This window comes from Heterodontus francisci, chromosome 14 (genome assembly GCF_036365525.1).
Source record: "Heterodontus francisci isolate sHetFra1 chromosome 14, sHetFra1.hap1, whole genome shotgun sequence".
In the NCBI taxonomy this organism is placed as follows: Eukaryota; Metazoa; Chordata; class Chondrichthyes; order Heterodontiformes; family Heterodontidae; genus Heterodontus; species Heterodontus francisci.
Window position 1 is genome coordinate 19,438,587 of NC_090384.1, and position 24,098 is coordinate 19,462,684.

General features: G+C 44.4%; 1 protein-coding gene across 1 annotated transcript in view; it reads left to right on the forward strand.

Moving 5' to 3' along the window:
• The window catches only part of LOC137376884 (mucin-2-like), a 134,648-nt gene that overhangs the window by 71,998 nt on the left and 38,552 nt on the right, over positions 1 to 24,098 (forward strand). The window contains exons 33-43 of the mRNA XM_068045841.1: positions 1,978 to 2,309; positions 3,390 to 3,933; positions 4,552 to 5,103; positions 5,974 to 6,439; positions 6,626 to 7,300; positions 7,737 to 8,504; positions 9,369 to 10,202; positions 13,386 to 13,597; positions 14,319 to 14,493; positions 18,445 to 18,692; positions 20,398 to 20,581. Of these exons, the coding sequence (XP_067901942.1) occupies positions 1,978 to 2,309; positions 3,390 to 3,933; positions 4,552 to 5,103; positions 5,974 to 6,439; positions 6,626 to 7,300; positions 7,737 to 8,504; positions 9,369 to 10,202; positions 13,386 to 13,597; positions 14,319 to 14,493; positions 18,445 to 18,692; positions 20,398 to 20,581 (4,990 nt within the window). The remainder of the gene's footprint in view (positions 1 to 1,977; positions 2,310 to 3,389; positions 3,934 to 4,551; positions 5,104 to 5,973; positions 6,440 to 6,625; positions 7,301 to 7,736; positions 8,505 to 9,368; positions 10,203 to 13,385; positions 13,598 to 14,318; positions 14,494 to 18,444; positions 18,693 to 20,397; positions 20,582 to 24,098) is intronic.

A 24,098-nucleotide genomic window follows, 5' to 3' on the forward strand; every position in this document is an offset into this window, starting at 1 on the left:
ACCCACAACCACAACTACATCAACTCCAACTCCACACTCGTCAACTACTCCACATTCAACTACAACTACTATTTGCACGACTGAAACACCAGAAACTACTGAATCAACAATCTCCACAACACCACATTCCACTCGGAGCTCAACCACAGAAATACCTCCAACATCAACTACAACCACCACAACAACATCTCCAACAACACCAACATCAACTCCAACATCACACTCGTCTACAACTCCACTTTCAACGACATCGACCTCTACAAGAGTCCCTCCAACTACAACCACAACCCCACCCACAACCACAACGACATCAACTCCAACTCCACATTCGTCTACAACTCCACATTCAACTACATCGACCACTACAACAGTCCCTCCAACTACAACCACAACCCCACCCACAACCACAACTACATCAACTCAAACTCCACAGTCGTCTACAACTCCACATTCAACTACATCGACCAGTACAACAGTCCCTCCAACTACAACCACAACCCCTCCCACAACCACAACAACATCTCCAACAACCACAACAACATCAACTCCAACTCCACACTCGTCTACAACTCCACATTCAACTACATCGATCACTACAACAGTCCCTCCAACTACAACCACAACCCCACCCACAACCACAACAACATCAACTCCAACTCCACACTCGTCCACAACTCCACATTCAACTCCATCGACGACTACAACAGTCCCTCCAACTACAATCACATCCCCTCTAACAACCTCAACAACATCAACTCCAACTCCACAATCGTCTACAACTCCACATTCAACTACAACTACTATTTGCACGACTGAAACACCAGAAACTACTGAATCAACAATCTCCACAACACCACATTCAACTAGGAGCTCAACCACAGAAATACCTCCAACATCAACTACAACCATCACAACAACATCTCCAACAACACCAACATCAACTCCAACATCACGCTTGTCTACAACTCCACATTCAACGACATCGACCACTACAACAGTCCCTCCAATTACAACCACAACTCCACCCACAACCACAACGACATCAACTCCAACTCCACACTCGTCTACAACTCCACATTCAGCTACATCGACCACTACAACAGTCCCTCCAATTACAACCACAACCCCACCCACAACCACAACAACATCAACCCCAACTCCACAAACGTCCACAACTCCACATTCAACTACATCGACCACTACAACAGTCCCTCCAACGACAACCACAACCCCTCCCACAACCACAACAACATCTCCAACAACCACAACAACATCAACTCCAACTCCACACTCGTCTACAACTCCACATTCAACTACATCGACCACTACAACAGTCCCTCCAACTACAACCACAACCCCACCCACAACCACAACTACATTAACTCCAACTCCACACTCGTCAACTACTCCACATTCAACTACATCAACCACGACAACAGTCCCTCCAACTACAACCACAACCCCTCCCACAACCACAACAACATCTCCAACAACCACAACAACTTCAACCCCAACTCCACACTCGTCTACAACTCCACATTCAACTAGATCGACCACTACAACAGGCCCTCCAGCTACAACCACAACCCCTCCCACAACCACAACAACATCTCCAACAACCACAACAACATCAATTCCAACTCCACACTCGTCTACAACTCCACATTCAACTACATCGACCACTACAACAGTCCCTCCAACTACAACCACAACCCCACCCACAACCACAACTACATCAACTCCAACTCCACACTCGTCAACTACTCCACATTCAACTACATCAACCACGACAACAGTCCCTCCAACTACAACCACAACCCTTCCCACAACCACAACAACATCTCCAACAACCACAACAACATCAACTCCAACTCCACACTCGTTTACAACTCCACATTCAACTACAACTACTATTTGCACGACTGAAACACCAGAAACTACTGAATCAACAATCTCCACAACACCACATTCCACTAGGAGCTCAACCACAGAAATACCTCCAACATCAACTACAACCACCACAACAACATCTCCAACAACCACAACATCAACTCCAACACCACACTCGTCTACAACTCCACATTCAACGACATCGACCTCTACAAGAGTCCCTCCAACTACAACCACAACCCCACCCACAACCACAACGACATCAACTCCAACTCCACATTCGTCTACAACTCCACATTCAACTACATCGACCACTACAACAGTCCCTCCAACTACAACCACAACCCCACCCACAACCACAACCACATCAACTCAAACTCCACAGTCGTCTACAACTCCACATTCAACTACATCGACCAGTACAACAGTCCCTCCAACTACAACCACAACAACATCTCCAACAACCACAACAACATCAACTCCAACTCCACACTCGTCTACAACTCCACATTCAACTACATCGACCACTACAACAGTCCCTCCAACTACAACCACAACCCCACCCACAACCACAACTACATCAACTCCAACTCCACACTCGTCAACTACTCCACATTCAACAACATCAACCACGACAACAGTCCCTCCAACTACAACCACAACCCTTCCCACAACCACAACAACATCTCCAACAACCACAACAACATCAACTCCAACTCCACACTCGTCTACAACTCCACATTCAACTACAACTACTATTTGCACGACTGAAACACCAGAAACTACTGAATCAACAATCTCCACAACACCACATTCAACTAGGAGCTCAACCACAGAAATACCTCCAAAATTAACTCCAATCACCACAACAACATCTCCAACAACACCAACATCAACTCCAACACCACACTCGTCTACAACTCCACATTCAACGACATCGACCACTACAAGAGTCCCTCCAACTACAACCACAACCCCACCCACAACCACAACGACATCAACTCCAACTCCACACTCGTCAACTACTCCACATTCAGCTACATCGACCACTACAACAGTCCCTCCAACTACAACCACAACCCCACCCACAACCACAACAACATCAACCCCAACTCCACAAACGTCTACAACTCCACATTCAACTCCATCGACCACTACAACAGTCCCTCCAACTACAACCACAACCCCACCCACAACCACAACAACATCAACTCCAACACCACACTCGTCTACAACTCCACATTCAACGACATCGACCACTACAAGAGTCCCTCCAACTACAACCACAACCCCACCCACAACCACAACGACATCAACTCCAACTCCACACTCGTCAACTACTCCACATTCAGCTACATCGACCACTACAACAGTCCCTCCAACTACAACCACAACCCCTCCCACAACCACAACAACATCTCCAACAACCACAACAACATCAACTCCAACTCCACACTCGTCTACAACTCCACATTCAACTACATCGACCACTACAACAGTCCCTCCAACTACAACCACAACCCCACCCACAACCACAACTACATTAACTCCAACTCCACACTCGTCAACTACTCCACATTCAACTACATCGACCACTACAACAGTCCCTCCAACTACAACCACAACCCCTCCCACAACCACAACATCATCTCCAACAACCACAACAACTTCAACCCCAACTCCACACTCGTCTACAACTCCACATTCAGCTACATCGACCACTACAACAGTCCCTCCAACTACAACCACAACCCCACCCACAACCACAACAACATCTCCAACAACCACAACATCAACTCCAACTCCACACTCGTCTACAACTCCACATTCAACTACATCGACCACTACAACAGTCCCTCCAACTGCAACCACAACCCCACCCACAACCAGAACTACATCAACTCCAACTCCACAATCGTCAACTACTCCACATTCAACTACATCAACCACGACAACAGTCCCTCCAACTACAACCACAACCCTTCCCACAACCACAACAACATCTCCATCAACCACAACAAAATCAACTCCAACTCCATACTCGTCTGCAACTCCACATTCAACTACAACTACAATTTGCACGACTGAAACACCAGAAACTACTGAATCAACAATCTCCACAACACCACATTCAACTAGGAGCTCAACCACAGAAATACCTCCAAAATTAACTCCAACCACCACAACAACATCTCCAACAACACCAACATCAACTCCAACACCACTCTCGTCCACAACTCCACATTCAACGACATCGACCACTACAAGAGTCCCTCCATCTACAACCACAATCCCACCCACAACCACAACGACATCAACTCCAACTCCACATTCGTCCACAACTCCACATTCAACTACATCGACCACTACAACAGTCCCTCCAACTACAACCACAACCCCACCCACAACCACAACTACATCAACTCCAACTCCACAGTCGTCTACAACTCCACATTCAGCTACATCGACCACTACAACAGTCCCTCCAACTACAACCACAACCCCTCCCACAACCACAACAACATCTCCAACAACCACAACAACATCAACTCCAACTCCACACTCGTCTACAACTCCACATTCAACTACAACTACTATTTGCACGACTGAAACACCAGAAACTACTGAATCAACAATCTCCACAACACCACATTCAACTAGGAGCTCAACCACAGAAATACCTCCAAAATTAACTCCAATCACCACAACAACATCTCCAACAACCACAACATCAACTCCAACATCACACTCGTCTACAACTCCACATTCAACGACATCGACGACTACAAGAGTCCCTCCAACTACAACCACAACTCCACCCACAACCACAACGACATCAACTCCAACTCCACATTCGTCTACAACTCCACATTCAACTACATCGACCACTACAACAGTCCCTCCAGCTACAACCACAACCCCACCCACAACCACAACAACATCTCCAACAACCACAACAACATCAACCCCAACTCCACAATCGTCTACAACTCCACATTCAACTACATCGACCACTACAACAGTCCCTCCAGCTACAACCACAACCCCACCCACAACCACAACAACATCTCCAACAACCACAACAACATCAACCCCAACTCCACAATCATCTACAACTCCACATTCAACTACATCGACCACTACAACAGTCCCTCCATCTACAACCACATCCCCTCTAACAACCACAACAACATCAACTCCAACTCCACACTCGTCTGCAACTCCACATTTAGCTACAACTACTATTTGCACGACTGAAACACCAGAAACTACTGAATCAACAATCTCCACAACACCACATTCAACTAGTAGCTCAACCACAGAAATACCTCCAACATCAACTACAACCACCACAACAACATCTCCAACAACACCAACATCAACTCCAACACCACACTCGTCTACAACTTCACATTCAACTACATCGACCACTACAACAGTCCCTCCAACTACAACCACAACCCCTCCCACAACCACAACAACATCTCCAACAACCACAACAACATCAACTCCAACTCCACTCTCGTCTACAACTCCACATTCAACTACATCGACCACTACAACAGTCCCTCCAACTACAACCACAACCCCACCCACAACCACAACGACATCAACTCCAACTCCACATTCGTCTACAACTCCACATTCAACTACATCGACCACTACAACAGTCCCTCCAACTACAACCACAACCCCTCCCACAACCACAACAACATCTCCAACAACCACAACAACATCAACTCCAACTCCACACTCGTCTACAACTCCACATTCAACTACATCGACCACTACAACAGTCCCTCCAACTACAGCCACAACCCCTCCCACAACCACAACTACATCAACTCCAACTCCACACTCGTCAACTACTCCACATTCAACTACATCAATCACGACAACAGTCCCTCCAACTACAACCACAACCCTTCCCACAACCACAACAACATCTCCAACAACCACAACAACATCAACTCCAACTCCACACTCGTCTACAACTCCACATTCAACTACAACTACTATTTGCACGACTGAAACACCAGAAACTACTGAATCAACAATCTCCACAACACCACATTCAACTAGGAGCTCAACCACAGAAATACCTCCAAAATCAACTCCAACCACTACAACAACATCTCCAACAACCACAACATCAACTCCAACACCACTCTCGTCTACAACTCCACATTCAACGACATCGACCACTACAACAGTCCCTCCAACTACAACCACAACTCCACCCACAACCACAACGACATCAACTCCAACTCCACATTCGTCTACAACTCCACATTCAACTACATCGACCACTACAACAGTCCCTCAAACTACAACCACAACCCCACCCTCCACCACAACTACATCAACTCCAACTCCACAGTCGTCTACAACTCCATATTCAACTACATCGACCACTACAACAGTCCCTCCAACTACAACCACAACCCCACCCACAACCACAACAACATCTCCAACAACCACAACAACATCAACCCCAACTCCACAATCGTCTACAACTCCACATTCAACTACATCGACCACTACAACAGTCCCTCCAACTACAACCACAACCCCTCCCACAACCACAACAACATCTCCAACAACACCAACATCAACTCCAACACCACACTTGTCTACAACTCCACATTCAACGACATCGACCACTACAACAGTCCCTCCAACTACAACCACAACTCCACCCACAACCACAACGACATCAACTCCAACTCCACAGTCGTCTACAACTCCACATTCAACTACATCGACCACGACAACAGGCCCTCCAACTACAACCACAACCCCACCCACAACCACAACTACATCAACTCCAACTCCACAGTCGTCTACAACTCCACATTCAACTACATCGACCACTACAACAGTCCCTCCAACTACAACCACAACCCCACCCACAACCACAACAACATCAACCCCAACTCCACAAACGTCTACAACTCCACATTCAACTACATCGACCACTACAACAGTCCCTCCAACTACAACCACAACTCCACCCACAACCACAACGACATCAACTCCAACTCCACAGTCGTCTACAACTCCACATTCAACTACATCGACCACTACAACAGTCCCTCCAACTACAACCACAACCCCACCCACAACCACAACAACATCAACCCCAACTCCACAAACGTCTACAACTCCACATTCAACTACATCGACCACTACAACAGTCACTCCAAGTACAACCACAACCCCTCCCACAACCACAACAACATCTCCAACAACCACAACAACATCAACTCCAACTACACACTCGTCCACAACTCCACATTCAACTACATCGACCACTACCACAATCCCACCAACTACAACCTCAACCCCACCCACAACCAGAACTACATCAACTCCAACTCCACATTCGTCTGCAACTCCACATTCAACTGCAACTACTATTTGCACGACTGAAACACCAGAAACTACTGAATCAACAATCTCCACAACATCACATTCAACTCTGAGCTCAACCACAGAAATACCTCCAACATCAACTACAACCACCACAACAACATCTCCAACAACACCAACATCAACTCCAACACCACACTCGTCTACAACTCCACATTCAACTACATCGACCACTACAACAGTCCCTCCAACCACAACCAAATCCCCACCCACAACCACAACATCATCAACTCCAACTCCACACTCGTCTACAACTCCACATTCAACTACATCAACCACTACAACAGTCCCTCCAACTACAACCACAACCCCTCCCACAACCACAACAACATCTCCAACAACCACAACAACATCAACTCCAACTCCACACTCGTCTACAACTCCACATTCAACTACATCAACCACGACAACAGTCCCTCCAACTACAACCACAACCCCTCCCACAACCACAACAACATCTCCAACAACCACAACAACATCAACTCCAACTCCACACTCGTCTACAACTCCACATTCAACTACATCAACCACGACAACAGTCCCTCCAACTACAACCACAACCCTTCCCACAACCACAACAACATCTCCAACAACCACAACAACATCAACTCCAACTCCACACTCGTCTACAACTCCACATTCAACTACATCAACCACGACAACAGTCCCTCCAACTACAACCACAACCCTTCCCACAACCACAACAACATCTCCAACAACCACAACAACATCAACTCCAACTACACACTCGTCCACAACTCCACATTCAACTGCATCGACCACTACCACAATCCCACCAACTGCAACCTCAACCGCTCCCACAACCAGAACTACATCAACTCCAAGTCCACACTCGTCTACAACTCCACATTCAACTGCAACTACTATTTGCACGACTGAAACACCAGAAACTACTGAATCAACAATCTCCACAACACCACATTCAACTCTGAGCTCAACCACAGAAATACCTCCAACATCAACTTCAACCACCACAACAACTTCTCCAACAACCACAACAACATCTACTCCATCTCCACACTCGTCCACAACTCCACATTCAACTACATCGACCACTACAACAGTCCCTCCAACTACAACCACAACCCCACCGACAACCACAACTACATCAACTCCAACTCCACACTCGTCTACAACTCCACATTCAACGACATCGACCGGTACAACAGTCCCTCCAACTACAACCACAACCCCTCCCACAAGCACAACATCTCCAACAACCACAACTACATCAACTCCAATACCACACTCGTCTACAACTCCACATTCAACTACAACTACTATTTGCACGACTGAAACACCAGAAACTACTGAATCAACGATCTCCACAACACCACATTCAACTAGGAGCTCAACCACAGAAATACCTCCAAAATCAACTCCAACCACCACAACAACATCTCCAACAACACCAACATCAACTCCAACACCACACTCGTCTACAACTCCACATTCAACTACATCGACCACTACAACAGTCCCTCCAACTACAACCACAACCCCACCCACAACCACAACTACATCAACTCCAACTCCACGGTCGTCTACAACTCCACATTCAACTACATCGACCACTACAACAGTCCCTCCAACTACAACCACAACCCCACCCACAACCACAACTACATCAACTCCAACTCCACAGTCGTCTACAACTCCACATTCAACTACATCGACCACTACAACAGTCCCTCCAACTACAACCACAACCCCACCCACAACCACAACAACATCAACCCCAACTCCACAAACGTCTACAACTCCACATTCAACTACATCGACCACTACAACAGTCCCTCCAAGTACAACCACTACCCCTCCCACAACCACAACAGCATCTCCAACAACCACAACAACATCAACTCCAACTACACACTCGTCCACAACTCCACATTCAACTACATCGACCACTACAACAGTCCCTCCAACTACAACCACAACCCCTCCGACAACCACAACTACATCAACTCCAACTCCACACTCGTCTACAACTCCACATTCAACGACATCGACCACTACAACAGTCCCTCCAACTACAACCACAACCCCTCCCACAAGCACAACATCTCCAACAACCACAACTACATCAACTCCAACACCACACTCGTCTACAACTCCACATTCAACTACAACTACTATTTGCACGACTGAAACACCAGAAACTACTGAATCAACAATCCCCACAACACCACATTCAACTAGGAGCTCAACCACAGAAATACCTCCAAAATCAACTCCAACCACCACAACAACATCTCCAACAACACCAACATCAACTCCAACACCACACTCGTCTACAACTCCTCATTCAACTACATCGACCACTACAACAGTCCCTCCAACTACAACCACAAATCCACCCACAACAATTTCAACATTGTCTCCTGCTACCACATTGGTTTCCACAGTATCACCATCTGCTGAAACGATTATTGCAAGTACATCACCAACCCCCGCAACAATCAGCACAACCAGAACCACAAGTATACCTGTGACTCCAACCCCACCTTCAAGTGCACCTACCATCATTACTCCAACTGTATCCACAAATCACACAGTGTTGACATTACCCACATCTCATACTACCACTTTGAAATCGTCTGCCACTATTCCTACTCCTGTCAGTAATCAGTCTTCCACTCCTGCCACCAAATCGACTACAACTGCAGCAGTCACAGTGTCAGTAAGCGGTACTGCATCGATAAGTACTGTATCTGCAACAACGATCAAGATGCCTTCAACTTTTTCTCAGCCAACATCTTCTTTGCCGGTATATTCTACTGCTTCTCCTACCACAAGTTATTCATCTTCTACCACAGAATGCTTCTGCATTGTCAATGGAACTGTGTATTCCCAAGGTAATCTATTTACGTTTTTTTCACACAATTTTTGTGTTGTCGAGGATTCCTGGTTGTCTTCTTAATATATTCATAATTCTCCCCTGCGGGTTTTGTAGTTTTTTTTTCCTTTTGATTTCTCTTCAGTTGTGCTCCACTGCAGCTATAGGATGGAGGGCAGATCGAGGACTGAACTGTCTCAAATCAAAGCAGAATAAAACAGTTTTCTTCATCCAGTTTGATACAGTGTCATGTTTAGCAGTCAGGCTACACTTATATTATAATTGTTGCAGGAATGCAGAGTGAACCTCTTCTGGACCAACTTCACAGTGTGTGAATGCACCTCCACTGTTACGAATATTGAAGCATTTCTTACTGTTATGCTCAGTGTCTTCAGCTCTTACTTCTAAATTTCTCTCTAACTGATTATCTTTCAAACATATTTCTAAATCCCTTCCAGTGGTTTTCCTCATCTTTCTCCTGCCTGATTTGTAGAGTCTGTTTTCTTGTTTATTTTATTTATTTAGAGATACAGCACTGAAACAGGTCCTTCAACCCGCTGAGTCTGTGCCCACCAACAACCACCATTTTTACTAACCCTACAGTAATCCCATATTCCCTACCACCTACCTACACTGGGGGCAATTTATAATGGCTAATTTACCTATCAACCTGCAAGTCTTTGGCTGTGGGAGAAAAACGGAGCACCCGGCGAAACCCCACGCGGTCACAGGGAGAACTTGCAAACTCTGCACAGGCAGTACCCAGAATCGAACCCGGGTCCCTGGAGCTGTGAGGCTGCGGTGCTAACCACTGCGCCGCCCATTAGTTATTGGTTATTATTTCTCATTGTTTTGTTGATTCAGTTTGGATCATGCATATTTATTTTACACTTCCTGATCCTATGCAGGCTTATATGTAGTGTGCTCAATACAATACCCTTAACCTCAGTTTGTCTTCAATGTATGTGTCATTAATCAACATAGATGCATTTAAGGGAAGCTATAAAAATAAATGAGGGAGAAAGGAACTGAAGGATATGTTGATAAGGTGAGATGAAGTAAAAAGAGCAGGAGGAAGCTCATGTGGAGCATAACACTGTGGCAGACAAATTGAGCTGAATGGTCTATTTCTGTGCTGTAATTTTTATAATTTTATGTAGCATTCCCCTCCTCCACCTGCAAAAACATTGGTCCATACATTTCCCTCATTCTCTTGAAGCTGGTCTTTTTTTAAAAATTGAATAGCTGTCCACAAAACTCCTAAACACCAAATCAAAATCAAGCTTGATCCTTCTGTGCTTTATATCACCCATGGATGGTATGACTTCCATTTCCTGTAAATCCTCTTGGTTATTCACCATTACTAAGTTAAGAAAGAGTATATTCCTTTTCATTGTGCCTGGGAATTTGACATCTCCCAGCGCAATGAATACGAAAAAGAGGCAGAGACTCTGGGATTTTCTGGGGCTTCCCCAACGTATGTAAGTGTCCCTGAGCCTGTAGTAGGTTCAGCTGCAGAGCGTAGACATTGATGAGAAGGGAGGGAGTATTCCTCGCTTTCTAGTTCATCTTGCTGCTTGTCTGGCTGACAGATGCTTGAGTTTTGGGCTGCCATCAGGTTCCCGACTGACTGGATATTCTGCTGGGATCCAAGGGGCAAGCCAAAACGTTCAGAAGCCATTAAGAACATGCATATACCCTATCTCTATCGCCCCATTCCTCAAGGTGATATTTGGGCTTCAGAGCCTTCATCTTCTGCTGGGGATCAGCAGCCAGTTGCCCAAGTTTCAGGTGCAAGGTCTATGTAAGAGAAGAGTCTGCATGGCACTACAGCTGGGCCATGTAAAAGGACTGGCACGAAGTCTACATGCTTGCAGAGGAAAATACACCCTATGAAGTATGCTAATTCTTCATGATGTATCGCACATTGTTACCTGAATATAATATTTTCATATCAAAAACATTTTTAAAAGGAAATGAAACACCATAATTGTTTCAGTATGTGACAGTTAGTTTATGATTTTATGATGGTTGGTAGATAGGGCAAGATAGTGGTGTAGTGGTAATGTTTCTGGGCTAGTAATCCAGAAACCCAGGCTAATGTCTTGGGACATGAGTTCAAATCCCACCATGGCAGCTGGTGGAATTTAAGCAATTAATTAATAAATTCAATTACTTTAATAAAAATCTGCAATTGAAAGCCAATCTCAGTAATGCCGCCTGAAACTATCAACGATTGTCATAAAAAAAAACATCTGGTTCACTAATGTTCTTTAGGGAAGGAAATCTACTGTCCTTACTTGGTCTGGCCTACATATGACTCCAAACCAACGGAAATGTGGTTGACTCTTAACTGCCCGCTGAAATGGCTTAGCAGGCAATTAGGGATGGGCTGCAAATGCTGGCCTTGCCAGCAATACCCACATCCCATGAAAAGAATAAAACATAATGTAGAAGCACACCCAAGACAATCAAGAAAGATTTTAGAATCCCAATAAATTGGGTCAGCAACAATTTGCGTTCAGATGTAAAGAATATTGCAATTTTCAGAAACTGGTTTCATACAATAATTAAGTTTTAGTTGTTAATCTGATTCAAAATTAGACCATAATACTTACACTTTAAATGATTGTATCTTACATTACCATTAAGCATCGTGTGGAGTTTTGCTATTTAGATTTAGATTTCTCTGTTAATTTTGGTGTTTAGCTTAATTTTGTATTTGCTATTTCCTCTCATTTCATAGAATTTCAGCATGGATCATTATGAAGAACAACACCATTTATAACATTGCTATGCTGATCTTCACAGTGTAATATTGCTCTTCTTCATTACTATAACATTGTTTGTGATTTCTTTTCTATTATGCACTTGAAGAAACTCCCATTCACAATTCACAAGTGGGCCTATGAGACGGATGAATTTTGGTAAACCCAATTAAAAAAACTGACCTTGTGTATTGGCTGGCTTGCTGTGCAAATGGATTTTTTTTCCACAAGAAGTTCCTGTAATACTGTGTTGTTAAAATATCAATAGTCTTTGTAAACTGCCACAGAATAATAATTGTATCATGAGGATACACTTGATCTATTGTAATGTTTGTTGTTTAATACCGTGGAAAGCCCGTTCTGAATCTTGTATATCTTTGTATAGTATTAAAAACGCAAGTTAAATTATGAATTTTCCTTTCCGTACATTTTAGGTGAAATTATATATAACTACACTGATAACGCTGGATTTTGCATTTTTGCAAAATGCAATGACACTTGTAATATTGAAAAACATATCTGGCCTTGTGGAACCATGACACCTGTTCCTACAATTGTATCCACAAGTAGTGCCAGCTACACAACTATACCAACTCAGTCTACCACAAAAATAACAGCATGTCCAGATTTTGATCCTCCAAGACTGGCAAGTATATGTTACATTATAGAGCCACATTTTTGGTAACAAGAGAATGTCAGTTTTATTTTGTAATGGGCAATCACGATAATTGCATACAGTTCAAACTCCTCACATTTGGCATGTTTGATAGCGAAGATAATATGACAATGTTAATTGTGAAATCAAATCAGTTATGTCACATAATAGTTAGGATATCTGGCCTGTGATAATGTTGAGTAGGATAATTCCAATCTTAGGAGTCTAAAGTTCAAACTCTAGATGTGTTAATGGTCAAATTATCCTTGGTTCTGAATGAGGTACTTGGAGCACTATGCAGTAGTGAAATGCCAATAGAGATTCTCATTGCCAGAAAAGTACATCCTTGGCATAAGGGTGGCAGTGTAGCATTGATGATGAGAAGCCATTAGTGGTGAGTGCAGGATCTCTGTGGATCAGATTATTTTTTCCCATTCTGCTTAAGGTATAAAGATGATAGCTGAAAATTAGGATAAACTATCCAACAAAAACTGGATGTACTGTCAATGCAAACATAGTGCAGACTCATCATTATATGGGGTCAGAATCAGCTGGAGACAGTGATAATGAACACTCATGATAAATTAACCAGCAATGCATGAAAACACATACTCACGAATAACAGATGTTTAAATGTTGTTTGGTAAAGACCATATTAGTATCATGCCCACATGTTCTCAATATCTTTAAAATGTTTTTCTACTCATTGCAGTATAATGAGACTTGGCTGCTCTGTGACTGTTTAATGGCGACATGTATAGAAAATAATATTGTTTCGATAACACCTGTGGTCTGTCCCACTGTTGAACCTATTCAATGTGTCAATGGCCGTCAACCTGTCAAAGTGTATGATGAAAATCATTGCTGCTACCATTACGAATGTGACTGTAAGTACCGCCGAGTTGGCAGAAAAGCATTTTTTTATCAAATCTATTTTTATTAACTGTTATTACTGACATAGTTTCTGTATTCCAAACTGCGAAATATCAGTGCTTTCTGACCGTGTCATGAATGTTTTGCGTACGATATTTGATGTAACATTACTAAATATGTTAAGTAGTTTTATTGTGCAATGAGCAATGAATGTCATAATGCTAGAACAATCAGGATTTTTTGTGCAAAAACATCTTTGCTGTTATCTAATATTTAATGTGATATTATGTTTGATATGGTCAGCATGTAAATCATATGCAGAAGCAGCATTATTTCATCACGTGCACAACATATAGTTTTTAGAAGTTAAGAATTTCAAGCTGACATGTCTTTGTATCATACCATGCTGATTCTCACCTGACTTTCACCTTGTTAAATCAAGCTGAATCAGCGCCCCTAAACAGCACTGTTAGTGAACATGGACCACATGGACTGCAGCGGTTCAAGAAGGCAGCTCACCACCACCTTCTCAAGGGCAATTAGAGATGGGCAATAAATGCTGGCCTGGCCAGTGACGCCCACATCCCACAAACAGACAAAAAAAAACTGATATGAAGGGCCGAATTTTGTCAGCCTGTCACAGGTCCCCGCGGCAGCCCTAGAAGTGGGTGACGTTGCCGCATGTGACGTGTGCGGCCGACTGACCGTGATCATACAGCGACCAGCCACTTAACCAATTGGAGGCCTGGGGCATGATGAGGGCAGGCTCCGAGGCACTGCTGCTAATGCCATATGATTGCAATGCAGGTGCCAGCACCCTTTTTAAAGCACTGCTGCCGTTCAGTAAAGCAGTGAACCTGGAGTGCTGCTGGACCTCTTTGATATTCTTTAGAAATCCTGGACCCGGCTGCACAACTGCTGTTGCTCTTGCTGTAGCTGGACTGCCTGCACCCCTCTGCACCAGGACTGCTGACTGTCGGGACAGAGCGGGGGCAAACTGGGACCATCTCCGGGACTAGATACTGGGTGGCCCGATGGTTTAGTGATGCCTCCCTGGAAATTCTCCTCCAGGCTGCAAGGGAAAGGTGAGAGGTGCTCTTTCCAAGGGAAGGCAAGAAGGGATCCTCTCGCCTGACCAAGCAAGCCTGGATGGAGATCTTAGAGGAGGTCAGCAGCTGTGGAGTCACCCCAGGAACTGGGTCCAATGTTGCAAGATCAACAGCTTACTTCTATCTCAGCTGACAGCACCGGGGTCACACCACATAGAAGCACATGGAAATGTATAAAGAAGAGCGCCTAGACACACCTGAAAATTCATGGGTGCATTGCATTTGCCTTTTATATTGTTTTCTGCGATTGGTGTCAGAAATAGAGTTCACATTCATTGTTAGAAACGCTCATTCTTTCATGCCTGAATTGGGAGACACTGCCTTCACCCTCGTTCCCTCAGTGGGCTGCCAGTGTAGGCACAGGCCGCCTTTGGTAAGCGTCTCGGATGTGCCAGAGCACGTGGGTCAAGCTGGACGCCAGGTGCAGAATTGAGATAGAGAGGTGGTGACAGGGGAAGTGAGTCTTTATTGAGTCTACTTGAGAGGCCATCATCGTGGAAGGAACCGGCTATGTATGAAATAGTTTCTTGCGTCCCTTGCACGTCTCTCGATGTGCCTGGCTGCCAGTGTAAGCGATTCAATATCCAGTGCTGCCTGCTCAGTGGCCTCCTCCGCATCCTCCTCATCAGATGAGGATTGGTGATCAATCATGTCCTCTTCACGAAGGCCTCTCCCCTCTGCAGTGCTAAATTGTGCAGAGCACAGCAGACCACCACAATACAGGAGACCCTTGCTGGGGAATACTGCTGAGCTCTACTGGACTGATCAAGGCACCAGAAGCTCATCTTCTGCAGCTCAATAGCCTGCTCGATGATTGCTTGTGTAAAGCCGTGGCAAGTGTTGTACCTCTCCTCTGCTGCAGTGTGAGTGTTCCTCATATGCGCAGTAGCCATGTCTTCAATGGGTAGCCCTTATCCCCAGGTATCCCTCCCTGAGAGCAAGCGGGGAACCTGAAAAACTGTGGCATCTGGGACTGTCGAAGTACTGCAGGAAATGCTTTCAGTGGTTGAATAGAAGCTCTTCCTGTTGATGAAGGCGACTGGCTGCTCCATGGGAGCCTTTATGGCCACATGAATGCAGTTGATGACATCTTGAACCTGGGGGAATCCAATGATGGCTTCGAGGCTGACTGCCCTCTCCTCCTGATTGTCATGGTCAGTCTGGTAACACACATAGTCACTGGCCCTCTTGAACATAGCATTGGTCCCCTCTTTGATACAGTGGTGGGCTGCTACTTTGGATACCCCACACATGTCTCCATTGGATCCCTAGAAAGAATTAAATGTGTAAAGATTCAAGGCCACGGGAATTGGGCCTTCAGCAAAGCCCATGGGTCGCAACACATCCTGCAGCATGGCGCATAAGTCAGTGATGGCCCCTGGAGCACTATAGTTTGCTTTGACAGTGCCGTAAGACATTTGAAGGTAGCTGAGTCGAGTTTGTTACATCTGTGGCGCGGGCAGCCCCTTCTTGACGTGGCCAGCTGCTGCTGCTCTCCTATTGGTGCTTCATGGGTGGGCGCAGCTGCATCCTGGCCCTCCCTCTCTTTGAGCCGCTGCTGCGTGGCACGGAGTGGGGAATGGGGTCCAAAAAGATGGATGTATGAGAACCATGCCATCTGACCAGCAGTCCTTTAGAGTGCTGTCCTTCCAGAGGTGAACATGCCTTGGCCCCTTTCCCTTTGTTACTCCCCTCAGAATATGCGCTAATGCCCCTCAGTGCCCACCCTTGCAGACAGCCCAGCACCCGAGATATAGCCCACTGAACACTTACATGCAATACTATGCCCACCGAACCCTTGCGCCCGAGATATAATCCATCAAAGCCTTGCACCCAACATACAGCCCACCCAACCCTTGCACCCAATACTGTGCCCACTGGACCCTTAACACCCTACAATGAGCTCACTGTGCAGAATGCCCAGCACTGCAGGTTGAAAATGGCCTCCGGTCCCTCTTCTTCCTTTAACTACTGCTCCCCATGGCTGCCTTCCCACGGCATTACTGAGGCCTCGCCTTGGTGCTGCCACCTTTAAATGGCTGAGGATCAGAAGGCACTTTATGTCTGCACGCCATTGGCTAAATTTAAACAGCAACCCACCCACCCCCCCCCCCCCCCCCCGCATTAAATTGCGATCAGTTCAATGCAAATGTATTACAACTAGCTCTTCTCAATTTAAATTAGAGCACAGCCGCATCGGAGCGACAATGCCACCTTGGAGCTTTCCCATTGCTGACAAAATCTGGAACTGACGTCATGATGTCAGGTTTCTGGGTGAGCGCGTCCATCGCTATTTTTCAGCACCCCCATGCCTCCACTCCGACTGTTGCTGGCCGGACAAAATCCAGCCCGCAGTTTGCAAGTGAAAGGAACAGAAAATCCACCATGGTGCTGAGTTAGGGTCATTAAAAAGAGGGGTAAAAAGAGCAAGACACCAGAAAATCACGAGGGTGACAGGCATGAACTGGTCGGCAGTGGGCAGGAAGATATTAGTGGTGACTAAATGAGAGAGCGTTACCATGGCCGCTTTGGAGAAAGGAAAACAACAGAAAATTAAGCAGTGTCATATTTCTGAAATCCAATTCTGGGCTTATCTACATCTCTGTATTTGTAATGGCTAACACGTCAGTATTAACTATCATTATATCATTTCCTGTATTTGATTTTATTGTGGGATAATTGCTCTGGTTGTAACAGTTTTAGCCACTACTTTGAAGAAGTGAATAACGAAAAGTAAGTGAATATGTGAAGAACATCACAAGTTGAATTGATTTTATACTGCTTTCTTTAGAAGAAACCATTTCTATGTTATGATTGAGATTAACTTTCTGTTATTCAAATTTAATCTCGACACAGGTTATTGCAATGGATGGGGTGGCTCACATATTGTTACATTTGATGGACAACATTACAGCTATGAAGGAAATTGCACTTACGTCCTTGTAGAAGAAATGAGTGCATCGGTTAACAATTTTGGTATTTACATTGACAACTACCACTGTGATGCACAAGAGAGAATCTCCTGTCTACATGCTATTATAGTGAAATTTAAAAAACTGGACATACAGATTACAAATATTGCTACAGTTGGAGTTCAGATTCTGGTAAATATTATTATGCATTTTCTTCCTTGGGAGCACTTTACAATGTGTTGAGTGCAATCACGTGAGTGGCTAATGCAAAGGGGATCCCAAATGCCTTTTATAAACATATTAATATAAAAGGGTAGTCAAAGGAAGGGTGGGGCCAATTAGGGACCAAAAAGGAAGTCTTCTTTTGGAGGCAGAGGGTGTGGCTGAGGTACTAAATGAATACTTCACGTTTATCTTCACTGGAGAAGTGGATGCTGCCAATGTAGCAGCAAATGAGAAGGTAGTAGCAATATTGTATAGGATATAAATAGATAAAGAGAGAATATTTAAAGGATTGTCAGTACACAAAGTAAAAAGGTCTCATGGACCAGATGCAACTTAGGTTACTGAGGAAAGCCTGGATAGAAATTGTGGAGCCTATGGTCATAATCTTCCAATCTTCCTTAGATATGAGGGTGATGCTAGAGAATTACAATTGTTACACCTCTGTTCAAAAAAGGGGAGTATACACCTGGCAATTACTGGCCAGTCAGCCTAATGCCAGTAGTGGGAAACATTAAGAGACATTAATCAGCGACAAAATTAGCACTTGGAAAAGTATAGGCTAATAAATGAAAGTTTGCACAGATTTATTAAAGGCAAATAGTATTTGACTAACCCAATTGGGCTCTTTGATATAGAAATGGAGAAGGTTGATGAGGATAGTATCATTGATGTTCTGTAGATGGATTTTCAAAAGGCGTTTTATAAAGTACCACATAATAGACTTGTTATTAAAATTAAAAGCCCAAAATAAAGGGAGAGTAGAGCATAGATTCAAAATCAGCTAAGAGACAGAAAGCAGAGAGTAGTGTTAACAGTTGTTGTTGACATTGGAGAGAATACTAGAATGGTACCAGAGATGAGGAGTAGTGGTTAGCACCGCAGCTTCACTGCTCCAGCGACCTGGGTTCAGTTCTGAGTACTGCCTGTGCGGAATTTGCAAGTTCTCCCTGTGTCTGCGTGGGTTTCCTCCAGGTGCTCCGGTTTCCTCCCACCTCCAAAAGACTTGCAGGTTGATAGGTAAATTGGCCTTTGTAAATTGCCCCTAGTGTAGGTAAGTGGTAGGAGAATGGTGGGGATGTGGTAGAGAATATGGGATTAATGACAGATTAGTATAAATGGGTGGTTGTTGGACGGCACAGACTCGATGGGCTGAAGGGCCTGTTTCAGTGCTGTATCTCTAAATAAATAAAATAAATAATGACAGACTTCAGTTATGGGGAGAGACGAGAGAAACTGGGTTTATTCTTCTTAGAGCAGGGCACATTAAGGGGAGATTTAATAGAAGTATTCAAAATAAAGTAAATGAAGTAAATAGAGTAAATAAGGAAAAATTTTGTCCAGCTGTAGAAAGGTTAGGTAAATGGTAAAAGAACCAAAGGTGAACTGAGAAAACATTTTTTTACGCAGTGCGTTGTTGTGATCAGGAATGTACTGTTTGAAAGGGTGGTGGATGTAGATTTAATAGTACCCCTTAAAAAGTAATTGGATATATATTTGAAGGGAAAAAATGTACAGGGCTGTGGCAAAAGAGCAGGGGTGTGGGATTAATTGGTTATCTCTAACAAAGGGCCAACACAGATTTGATGGGCTGAATGGTCTTTGGTGCTGCATCATTCTATGTAAACCCACATTGCTATTTCGAAAAATCATGACACTTTGTCCTATTATTCAGGTAACTGTTGGTAGCAGTATTGTGTCACTACCCTATTCGAGAGATGGCGTGAAGATCTCCAGCTCAGGTGTTAGCGTGATGCTTGAAATTCCTGAACTAAAGACACTACTTATCTTTAATGGTCCATCTTTCTCAATCAAGCTTCCAAATAAAATATTTGGAAACAATGCACAGGGGCTGTGTGGTAAGAATGTAGATTGTTTATCAAGCTCTAAAATAAGGCATTTAAGAGTTTGGTTGTTGGTATGTGTACAGCAAAGACAGTTTTGTTTATGAATACATAAGGTCTTCAGAGAAAATCTAAGTAACTACGTTGTAATATGTATTTCATTTTTCATTTGTACCTTATTTCTAAAAGCATTTGAAATACTATAAGTGCCTACAGAATGAATAACTTGAAAGTCAAGTGAGCAGTTTCTGAGCCTGTGAGCCACTAGCTGAAGAAAATGTACTGTCAAGAGGAGGGTGCCAAGTGAAGTGTATATTTTTTCAAAGTGACTCCTGACAACGCAGACCATGCGCAGAGCGATCGCAGGCGTCATCAATGCGTGCGAACATTTGCCAGTCTGCCAGTATGAATGCGCGCATGACGTCACCACGTGATGACGTCCTCACCCCTCAATAGTCATCTCCATTCACCCGAACAGAACCCCGCTCCCTCCCACCCTCCCCGCTTCACCCCGCTCGATCCCCGCCATGCCACTGCCTTCCCTCAGCCACTCGCTCCCCCTGCCCACTTCCCCCTTCTCCCCACTGGCTACTGTCACCCCTCGGCCACTCGCTTCCGCCCTCGACGCTTTCTCTCCCCCCAATCCTGCCACCAGCTGCTTCCCTTCATTCCAGACCTTGCAGACCTCGCCACTGCTTCTCCCCCTCCCCTTGGCCAATAGTTCTCTGCTCCTCCCTTCCACTCCCCCCTCCTCACCTCGCTTTCCAGCCACTTGGTCCCCGCTCCCCAGCTGCCAGCTCCACGCTGCGCCGCTTCCCTCCTCTCGGCCACTCACTACTACATTGCCCCGTCACCCCTCGTGGCCCACCTTGCTTCTTTGGACGACGCGGCAAGGAACGATAGAACGTGGGAGCGAGTGGTCGAGAGGAGGGAAGCGGCTGAGGGGGTAGGGTGAAGTGGGGAGTGAGCAGCCATAGAGCGGGGTGGGGGGGGAATGGGGGAACTGGGAAGCGAGCAACTGGAGGTGGGGCAGAGTGGTGAGGCCACAGCAAGTGGCTAAGGGAAGGAAGCAGAGATTGAGCAGCAAGAAGACAGGTGCAGGAGGGAGTGGTAAAGAGAAGCGCAATGGCAGGAGGGAGCGGAGGACTGTTGGGGTGGGATGGAGGTGACAATGGCAGCTATTGCGGGGATTTTCAGGTTGAATTTGTTTTTTGTGATAAATTGAGCAGCACCGTCTTTAATCCTGGCAGCTGCCTGAGATGTCGCGGACAGTGATGTTTCAGTGGAAGAGGCTGCATTTGCACATGTGCTAGTACTACTCCACCTAGTGGTTGCGTTGTCAGCAATCACAGCCATTTTTTTCAGTGGTAAAGAGAAAGACAAGCTATTCTGGGCTGCTATGTTGTATTTCACCGATCACTGCCAACAATGTTGGCAGAGACTTACGATTAACTAAATTGTCTTCCCTTCAATCTGTTGGATGATGTGTGGCACCAAGGAGGTGCATACATAATCTAGTTAAAGTCAGATCTTATAAATATATTCTGTTACAATAGATCATTTTGCAATAAATATTATTATGTGTGTCCCTGGGTGAACATCCTCACAGTATGGATATTCTCTGGATAGAATTCCACAGAGGGCTGGATACTATCTGGTGCTAAATCCCTGACACTATGTACTGAAGAGCTGTTGATTGTAGAGGTTGTCCTTGACCACAGTAGATATATGTATACTTTAAGAGGGGTGGCTAGATAGTCATCAGGAGCAGATATGGGCGGCACAGTGGCGCAGTGGTTAGCACCGCAGCCTCACAGCTCCAGGGACCCGGGTTCGATTCCGGGTACTGCCTGTGTGGAGTTTGCAAGTTCTCCCTGTGTCTGCATGGGTTTTCTCCGGGTGCTCCGGTTTCCTCCCACAAGCCAAAAGACTTGCAGGTTGATAGGTAAATTGGCCATTATAAATTGTCACTAGTATAGGTAGGTGGTAGGGAAATATAGGGACAGGTGGGGATGTTTGGTAGGAATATGGGATTAGTGTAGGATTAGTATAAATGGGTGGTTGATGTTCGGCACAGACTCGGTGGGCCGAAGGGCCTGTTTCAGTGCTGTATCTCTAATCTAATCATATCCTGGATGATTTCCCTGTCAAAACAATGACCACTGTGGCCAACCCTCGTGATCTACTGTCACCACAGCTAAGATCAGCTAACTCAGTCACAAAAGAGATCAAATTTATGATTTATTAGTCGGCATGGTTCAGCTATTCTCTTTACAATAGAAAAGGAATTGAAAGAATATGTGATTTTTTAAAAAATGATGATATAGACATAGAAGGTTACTTCGAGCACAAAACTAGAATATGATTATCAAATTAACAAGCCTTGAGATTGGAAATATGTTTTTCCTATAAAAGACTGGATATATGGTATATATTCTCAGACATAGCAAAAATGAAAATATATACACTTTACTGAAGTATGAAATATAATGACATTGTATAGGTTGTAATCGTATATAGGAATATAGAGATATATTTGTTCCTTCCAACTTGTTTCACTGCTTAAATCTGAAGTTTTCTGATTGCAGTCTGCGGTTGAAGGTTGATTGTGTGATTGTGATACATTTCTTGCAAGTTTGCTTGAAATTCCTTTGTTCGCTATTTATTTATTGACCCATTTATTTTAAACCAGTTAGTAACTTCATTAAAACAGGAGAAAACGTTCATGCAAATATGTTAACCAATGCATTAGAAATATTGCATAGTGGAATTTCAACCTGCTGTTGTTATTTTTAATCCCAAATACTCATGCAATTCTTGTAACTGATTTCACCAGATTTTTGTTTTACTATGATTGAGGGAAAAAAACATTTTATATCAGAATTTCCATATATCCTAAGTTTTGGCTACAAATTGCAAGATGAAAATCTGCATTTAGAGATTTTCTGACCTCACATCAAATGCAGTGCTGGATATAGACAGAGCTGCCTGCAGAAACATAATTGTGATCTCATGCCACCAATTAATTCTGCACTGAGGCAAAAGTGAATTTAAATTAATAAAGAATAATATCAAAAATATGCACATCACTATGAATTTATCTTTTTGAGCAAAAGTTTATGTAACGAGTTATTCCCGAATAGTCTATGAAGTTTGCCAGAATTCTCCAATGCATAACAATATCGCTTTTAATAGATAAAAGGTCCTCTAAAGAGGATGCATACATTAGAAGAAATAAACTGACACGCTCTATGATCTGTCTTCTCAGGAACGTGTAATAACATTCAGAATGATGACTGTATGTTGCCCAGCGGAAAGCCTGCATCATCCTGTTCCGAAATGGCTCATTACTGGCAAGTCCAAGATTCCAACAAGCCAAACTGCAATGGACCACCCTCATCACTACCTACTCCAAGACCTCACATCACATTCAGTCCCCAAACAACGCAAAAGCCTTGTAGTGCCAATTCTCTTTGCAAGCTCATTACAAGCGAGTAAGACATTTTACTGCATATATATTATCTGAGGTTTT